Source organism: Meleagris gallopavo, chromosome 2, assembly GCF_000146605.3.
Source record: "Meleagris gallopavo isolate NT-WF06-2002-E0010 breed Aviagen turkey brand Nicholas breeding stock chromosome 2, Turkey_5.1, whole genome shotgun sequence".
NCBI classification, from domain to species: domain Eukaryota; kingdom Metazoa; phylum Chordata; class Aves; order Galliformes; family Phasianidae; genus Meleagris; species Meleagris gallopavo.
Window position 1 is genome coordinate 59,564,724 of NC_015012.2, and position 8,934 is coordinate 59,573,657.

The 8,934-nt window shown below is 41.9% G+C and overlaps 1 protein-coding gene across 1 annotated transcript; it reads right to left on the reverse strand.

Annotated features, from left to right (window-relative positions):
• Positions 1 to 8,318, reverse strand: C2HXorf21 (chromosome 2 CXorf21 homolog). The gene is made up of 2 exons (XM_010707394.3): positions 8,096 to 8,318; positions 1 to 1,060 (listed from the first exon to the last, which is right to left on the reverse strand). Exon 2 carries the CDS (start codon positions 1,057 to 1,059, stop codon positions 190 to 192), a length of 870 nt encoding a protein of 289 aa, XP_010705696.1. The 5' UTR covers position 1,060; positions 8,096 to 8,318; the 3' UTR covers positions 1 to 189.
• Positions 8,319 to 8,934: the final 616 nt, after the last annotated feature.

The window sequence follows — 8,934 nt, forward strand, 5'->3', positions numbered from 1 at the left end:
TAAACTATAAATCATCTGGCACGTGATAGAGGGACATCTGTGCAGTACAGATATTTTTACTTAATATGCTGGAAGGTTTAACCGGTAGACAGTAAATAAATTCTTATGAAGCAGAACGATATCTTAAAAGAAAAAATAACAATTGAGTTTTCAAAACGTAAGAGCTTTCTAGCTGCAGACATTCTAGTACTATGCATTAGTGTTGCTATATTGGGAAATATGCAGACTAGGTGTGCTGATTTCTGAGAATATTTGTTCACTGGCTATTTGCAAGAAGCGGCTGATGACAATGTCTTTGGCCTTGGTGGTCTCCATTTTCCTCTCTCGTGATATCTGTGTGCTGATTTGGTCTACATTAGTCATGATGAGTTCTGAGGCCAGGATCTGTGTGGGGGATGCCCTGTTGGCTGTGCTGTCCATGATGTACTGCTTGTACAGCTCCATTAGCTTCTGCTCCAGGTAGTCGTTGAGAGCCGAGTCAGAGAGGGGCTGCTGGTGTGGCACCAAGCTTGCCACACGCCAGCATGATGAGAAGCCTTGAGCCTGCTTGTGGCCTGTCTCGCTGGGGGGGACCCGCACGGACTCCATAGGTGGAGGAATCTCTGAGGACTCCAGGAAAGGGCCTATGCCACTGTCACAGGTAAAATCGGTTGCCACTGAGCTAATAGGAACTACACAATCCCCAGCTATGTGCAAATCATTGTAGTTCTTGCAAATGCTTTTGCAGGAGGATGGAACCAGGTAGGTGTCTCTTCTTGCCAGCCCTTCACAGAGATCCATAGCTGGAGATGCCTGCCCTTCAGGCAGTGGGTGCTGCAAGGGCTGTTGGAGTTTGTCTTTCTGCCTTCTGCTACGTTTGCTACCTCTGGAGTGAATGGAAGAAATGAATTTGCCAGCAGATCTGCATCTCTGAAGGAGGCTTTTTCCTTGTGCTTCATCCCTGGAGGAACAATTAATGGACCTCATTTCATACACTACTTCGTCCACTGTTTGGTTGGTGCAGAGCTCAGAGTCTTCACAGAGGTAGGCAATTCTGTAAAGGTAACCTTCTGACAGCATCCTTCAAGAAAGCAAACGAACCACCAGCAGACAGAAAAATGACAAGAAATCATTAGTTCATTACCAAGGCATTGAGTGGTGACTATACTCACAGTTCTGTTACTAGCAACAGAGATATCTTTCCAATTTGGGCATTAACAAGCATCTGTCTTTCTGGGAGATGTAGTGAAATAATCAATTTGTTTCCCTACTCTGATGTTAACTCTATCACGTCTAAGTATATTCTGTATAACATAGCATGTGGTACAGAATCATAGAATCACAAGGTTGGAAAGGACCTACAAGATCATCTAGTCCAACTGTCCTCCCATTACCCTTGCTACCACAAGCTACTAAATCTATCTCGTAGCTCCTCATCCAGATGCCTCTTGAACACTGCCAGGGACGGCGACTTCACCACCTCCCTGGGCAGGCCATTCCAGTGCCTGACCACTCTCTGAGAGAAAAAGTTCTTCCTTATGTCTAATCTAAACCTCCTCTGGCACAACTTGTGGCCATTTCCTCAGGTCCTGTTTGTTGCCTGGGAGAAGAGGCCAAACCCCTCCTCATCACCCCTCCTCCCTTCAGACAGTTGTAGAGTACAATGAGGTCTCCTCTGAGCCTCCTCTTCTCCTGACTAAACAATCCCAGCTCCCTCAGCCGCTCCTCATAAGACTTGTGCTCCAGACCGCTCATCAGTTTTGTGGCCATTCTTTGGACACATTCCAGGGCCTCAGTGTCTTTCTTGGAGGGGCCTGTATGGATAATCCATCCAAAGACAAGGGAGTTGGGAAGAGAGGAACAAGTGGTTTGTTGCAGTAATAATAACTGCTGGAATAGTTCATGCTTAAATATGTATATTTTTGCTCATGATTTCAGTTCAGAAGCCAAGGGTTTTCCCCAACTTTTCCAAATGCTTTGAAGCAACTTCTACTGTGTGTGATTTGTCACCTGTTTCTGAACTATGTTAATTTTAGACTCATATTTAGAGTGTAAGTCTGTCTTTTCCATACAGATCAATGACTGCAAGTGTGGTACCCTTTTCACTAAAAATTCTCAGATTGTGAAATTAGCATGTACTACTTTTGCATGAGAAACCTATATAGGCTTGAGCAGTGGGCCCAAGAGAACAGCAGGAGATTCAACAAAGCCAAATCTTGCACCTGGGTTGTGGCGACTTCCACTGTCAGTACATGTTGGGGGATGAAAGGATGGAGCACAGACCTGTCAGAAAGGACCTGGGAGTCCTGGTGGATGGCAAGTTGGACTAGCAGTGTGCCCTCACAGCTCAGAAAGACAACTGTATTCCGGACTGCATCAAAAGAAGCAGGTCAGGGAGGTGATCCTGCCCCTCTACTCTGCACTGGTGAGGCTTCACCTGGAGTACTGCATCCAGATGTGGAGCCCTCAGTACAGGAGAGACATTAACCTGTTGGAGTGCACCCAGAGCAGAGCCACAAAAATGATCCAAGGGATGGAACAACTCTTGTATGAGGTCAGTCTGAGAGAGCTGGAGCTGTTCACCCTGGAGATGAGAAGGCTCCGGGAAGGGAAGACCTGATAGTGGCCCTTCATTATCTAAAGGAGGGCTGTAAGAAGGAAGGGGACAGACTATTTATGAGGGTCTGTGGTGATAGACAAGGGGAATAATTTTGAACTAAGAGAGGAAAGATTTAGACTGGATATAAGGAAAAACTCTGTTTTGTTTTTTTTTTTTTACAGTGAGGATGGTGAGGCATTGAAACAGGTTGCTTAGAGAGGTAGTCGATGCCCTATCCCTGGAGACATTCAAGGCCAGGCTGGAGGCAGCTCTGAGCAACCTGATGTAGCTGTAGGTGTCCCTGTTCATTGCAGGAGGTTTGGACTAGATGACCTTTTTTTGATCCCTTTCAACACAAACAATTTCATGATTCCATGATAAGCTGGATGGAATTGTCTGTAGTTTTTAGACATTAAAATGTCAGTGGCATAAGCAAGGCTTTTCAGAGGCATGCATTCATAAGCTCTGAAATCATCTTTTTGGTTCTTGCAGTCACTGATCCTCTCCAGGTACTGGAACTGGTAGCTCAGTCTCAAAATCTGTGTAGACGTTGTCAATGACAAATAAGATTCACTAGCAGGAACAGAAATGTCTCTGCATGTCACCAAATGTTCTGCCCAAGTCTAAGCACTTCCACTGTCATATAATTGTTGTTAAATCCACTTTTGTGTCTTTTATTTAAACAGATGTCAAGGAAATGATTCACAGGAAAGATGTCATAAAGAAATTGTGTGGTCCAGCAAAGAAAACATAAATCTTAGTTACATAGATAGATTTTTCCTTAGTACAAAATATCTTGTGATAGAGAAGCAAACAGATTGTGTAAACAGTGATTACTTCTTTCACTTACTGCTCAGTCCATTCATATCATTTTAATCCTTATGGGTATTGTCTGTGCAGCATTTGAGCATATGTCCCAGTTATTTGTCAAAACACCTGCTGTGAAGGAGCACTATACCTCACACTGTGAGTGGGGAGGTGGGATCTCTCTGGCACATGCCATACTACTCCATGCTGTTGTTGACAGATTCTTCATTTACAAGAGTGAAAAGATTTTCATTTCTTAGTCAGACTTTTGTTCTACAGTTGCTAGTGCCAAATGCTGTAGTAGTAATAAATGTTGGCTAAATCCTGACTATGGACTTTATGCAGATGTTGGCAAGAACACAGCTTGATACTTTCCCCAGAAGGGAAATAAATCATTTCCACATTATGAAGAAGGCAGCTGGAAGAAAAATAAACTTCCCTCAGAAGGAAATATTTGTGAAAATTAAATGTATCCAGACACTTTGGTGACACTGGAGCCCCTCTGCTGCTGCAAGTTGTGTGAGATTTCCCACTGACAGGTGACATTTAGTGAAATATAGTCTATTTACATGAGAGGCAAAAAAAGAACACACATATTTGGGGCTTGGCATTCCTTGGGGTACCTTGCTGTTGCCTTGCTTTAGATTTTGTGGGTGTGGGTGAAGTACCACCACAGAGATCTTACCCAATTGCTTGAGTTGCTCAGGTTGTAAGCCCCCTACCTCTTCTCCTTCTCCTTGTGCAGTGCAAAGTCTGTTCCCTTCCCTTGCTTACCATAGGCCTGAGAAATTTAGTGTCAAATTATCACCAACTTAGGCAATCCTGAACATGAAATTGCTATACAATTATTCCCACACATACTTTTAATGTTGATTTTGAGAAATGAATGAAAATATAACATATGGCCTGTTCACTTTTTAACCAAAAGGCACAAAGCCATGTGTGCTCAGATAGCATGTGACATGTCTGTCTTTCCTACTGCCCAGATGTATCTTTTTTCTGTCATAAGGTGATGCATTAAGGAAATGAAACGGCTGGTTTCATTTCTTCATGCTGCCTTCTGCAGTACTTGTTTTCAGAGGTTTAGAGCACACAGTCTGAGACTGGAGTAATAGCAAATTCAAAAACATTAGGCTCCCATCTTGCTTAGGAATTACATATTTGGCTCTTGGAGTTACCCTTGGAAGGCTGCAACGGCTGTGGCACTCATCTGACAGCACTCGCAGAACTGCTAGGAAATCTAATTGATTCTAATTGATATTTTGATAGGCAGCGTTCAGAGCTCAGTGTTCAGAGCTGGAATGCTAAGTGAGCTATGTGTGCCTCTATGATCCTAATAATATATAGCCATGTCACATTATTCCATCACTGCTGATGGCTGGGCACTCAGCTGGGTCACCCTTAATTCCTGTACATTATATCAGACAGGGATGACAGTTCTCATTAATTCTGCGTGTCCCTTAATTCTTGTGTCCCTTCCCTTAATCCCCCTTTTGTACTGTACACATGTGTATACGCTAAGATTCCAAGTGCATGGGAGTTGTATCTACTGTCTTTAAATATTTTGAGTTTCATGCTCCTTAAATTTGACATGCACTTCTCTTCTCCTGAAAATAACTGCATGACTTTCATTACACAAGAAAAAACAATCCTGTTTACAATATTGATCTGATGCACTTTGCATATGAGTTGAACAAACAGATATTTCCTTGAGCAGATACTGAATCAGCAGTGGGAGCTATCTGCATCTTACCTAAGCACAGATTGCAGTGGAGGCACAGGGAGAAGGCTGTCTGACTTACAATGTTTGCTATGTTATCATAGTCTTTATCACTCTCAGAAGCTCTTGAAAAGTCATATTGTCTTTCCTGGGGTTTTTGTTCAGTTCTTCAGAGGAATAAAAGCCTGAAGGCAGGATGAATGTTTAAAGCTATGTGGAGAATATAGCTACTATTTTCTAAGTGGCAGCGAATTTGCTGGAATATAATGCTTGGTGGTGGTGCCACTGTTTGCTTACAGACCTCATATTAGAATCTTAAAGCAAGCGAATAGAATGGGAGTTCTTGGCTTGGACAAGCAAGGAAAACCTGAGAGGTGTACACAAAGTTATATGATGAATGGTGACCTATATAAAAGCCCTGAGCATGATCAGAAGTTGCTAGGGAGAATGGAAAGAGCATGGTGCCAGCTGGAATCAGAGATCAGTGGGGAAAAGCGCATTCTTGTGCAACACAAAAGGAGAAAATTGTAAGCTCACAGAAGAGAAAAGCCTGTTTTGAAATGGAGTATGTTCAGCTCTCTGAATGAGACTCTTAGCTGTACTGAAGTTGTGTTGTTCATTTCAAGTTATAGCACAGGGTGTAGCTTTAAGTGTAGCTTAGTTAAGCTGTCAGTATTGCGTAAGTAAGTTCTGGCTGACTTACTAGATTGGACTGTAATTAAAGTCTCTGTCTCAGGGGAACCCAAACCCTGTGGATCCATCTTTAGTACATTTTTTCTCAATCTCAACAGACACTTGTACAGTTTATGGAGAAACCACTAGGGATTTGAGATTCACCTCAAACTTCAGCACATGGATGCAAGAGTTCCCCTGGCAAGCAGGATAGACTGGAGCAGAGAGCCTGCATATGCTGCAGGACTCAAAGGTCACCTTCAACCAGCTCCTGGGAAGCCAGCATAAGGAAATCAGGACAGTGAAGAAGGTAGAGAAATTAGCTGTTCATATGGATAGGTGTAGCCTTTCTTTAATGCACAAAACCCAAAGATTTGTAGTGTTTGAACCCTATTTGATAAAGATTATGTCCAGTGCCCAGAGCTGGCTTGGGTAAACAATGGGGGCTGTTCTTTGAGGCTGGAGTTGTCCTACTTTGCCCATAGTAGAAGAGGACTAGCAAAGAGGGGTTTCTACACAAGCACTGGAATGCTACCCCCTGTGCATGTATCTTCCTCTCCCTTCTGCTACAGCAGATGTGGAACCTGCAGGGCTGCACTACAGGGTTCTGTCAGCAACAGCAGCAGTTAGGAGCCAAGCCTCTCATGGCCCCTCCCCACAACTCTCTAGCTCTAGTCCTTTTGTCTTCTCTCAAAAGAAAATTTGAGCCCAGCCCATCTTTACTCACATCTCCATAGTTCAAGAGATGCGGGAAAGCTAGGAGAGCCTCTCCTGCAAGGGATGTATGGGCCACTTTGTAGGGAACATAGTTTGAGAGGATTATAATCCTGTATATTATCTTCCCCAGAGACAGAGTATGCTTTATATGTTTATTGTAATGTTGAATGTTCTTGTTTGACCAATGTCTACCCATTGAACTCCAAGAGCAGCTGGCTTCTCTCACTTAAAAAAAATCCTTTAATATTTGTTTGACTGATGTTTTGTGTGGAGTTTTGCGGGGCAGGCTTCCATAAAAATACAACAAAAACTCTATGGGGTAAACAGAGCTTCTTGAGCTCTTAGATCACTTCCCATCTAATTCTGTTTTATTAGCTGAAGTTCCTTGAAGTCTTGTTCAAGGCAAGCCTAATTCATCACTTTTCACTCTTCCCTTCCTTAATCATCTATACCTACACAAAGATACTTAGGACACTGTCTATTTTATTTGATAGCATTTTACATCTAATACACAAAGCTGTAAGCATTAATACAAACTGAGGCAGGAACAGATCAAGCTCCATATTCATAAGGGCAACTTGACTATACTGTAGTTCTACACTGTGCTGTTCTTCATGGTGGAAGCCATGTCATGTTTCTAGATTTCTGGTTTTTTTTTAATGAGTTGTTGGCTGCTGCTATGACTGAACTATTTGGACTGACATATTTTGTATCTAAGCAGTTGAAGTACAAGGGACTGATAGAGAAGAGAACGCACTTTCTAGAAAAGAAGAGAAAGAATGCTAAAGCATGAAAGACCAAAAATGCGGAAGGATCTTTCCTGGGAGAACAGGGAGGAAACAGTGCATTAACAAGCCTTGAAACATTAATCACATCTGCTGTAGAATGTAAAAAAAGGAGTGCAAAGTGTGCATATTGTGTGTGTGTACGCACATGTCATGCTGTGGATTTGTACTGAACCAGAATATTGGCTGTAAATCAGGAAAACACAAGGACAAAATGTCTTTATTTTGGGCATGGGGTTTTTTTTGTTTGTTAGTTTGTTAGACCCCCAAAAAGTCTCAACATTTTTCTGTGAACATATTTTAATATAAATCCCATTTCATCTGTTATGGTGCCTATTTCTATTTCTAGTCTGCAAATAGTGTATTCCACTTCTAAGATTATTTGGACAGCATGCTACCATGTAAAGAAAGACCAAGAAAAATACCATAATTATGACAAAAGCAATACATCTGATAAGACTCCCTTTAAAGGTATTCTGAAGTACATTATTTTGGTATGACTTTATGACCGTCTTTAGAAAGATCGGAAGATCAATCCATATTTTTTTTACATTCACAGACACAGTCAGTCATGGCTCTGAAGGCAGACAGCACTTCTGAAATGCTCTTATTGCTTCCTAAGGCAGCAGAAATCGCACGTGGATGGTGGCTGGGACTCTGCAAACACACACATGCACTAAGAATAATCAGGAAAAGCATATCTTCATTTTACCAGCTACCGGATGTGATACCACACAAACAAAACCAAGCCACCTTGGTAAGCAAGAGCAATGATTTCAGATCTTTCTATAACAAATAGTATATTTTAGTACTTACCTCTGAAGATCAGCAGCAGATCAGTATGGAGTACTGGTTGTCTTGTCAGTTTAAAGCTTTCTGTCCTACCCTAAAACACAACCTTCTGTTTTATTTCCTTTTCAGATGCACTTCTAAGATGACGTGTTTTACTTCTAATTCTCTATGGTGTAGAAGTATAGAAAGAAAGTCCCTTAGGAGATGAGGGGTTTTTATAACTGACTGAACTTCAATACGCTTGACTTGCTTCCTCTTTTATGTCTAAATGAAACTTTGTTATGAAACTGCGTATAAATAGCTGGTTGCAACACATTCAGCCCATGAAACCGGACTTCTCTTTATTAACTGTTATATAAAACAAGCAAACAAACAAAACCAACAACAAAACCCTAGTGAACTGAACAATTCTAGAAGAGGTACTCATATTTTGGTGATTTGTGGCACACCCGATTTTAACCATTATTTATCATTTTATTTTTAACAGACACATCAAGACAATGTTCAAGAATGTCATACCAAATATACCTGTCAAAGCAGAAATGCACTTCACAGCAGCTCTATTTTATTGTCTTCAGATCTCTGACATCTCAGCTTCCACAAAACAGCACAGCTTAGCTGGTTAGTGAGGCTTTGCTTTTGGAGTATCTGCAAACTCTGTCCTGAGGAAGTTAGGCCCAGCATGTTCTCAGTACCTCAGTGCCTGCCACATCCAGGCAGACAGCATCTCTTAGCAAGGGCAGCGTGTTAAAATTCACTGGACAAGTGGAGTTCACTCTCTGAGCTTGAGATGCATGAAGAACAACCAGGTTTTGTGAATGGTGCTGGAGTATTCCTGAAGGGTCAAAGGACATTTACTTTTT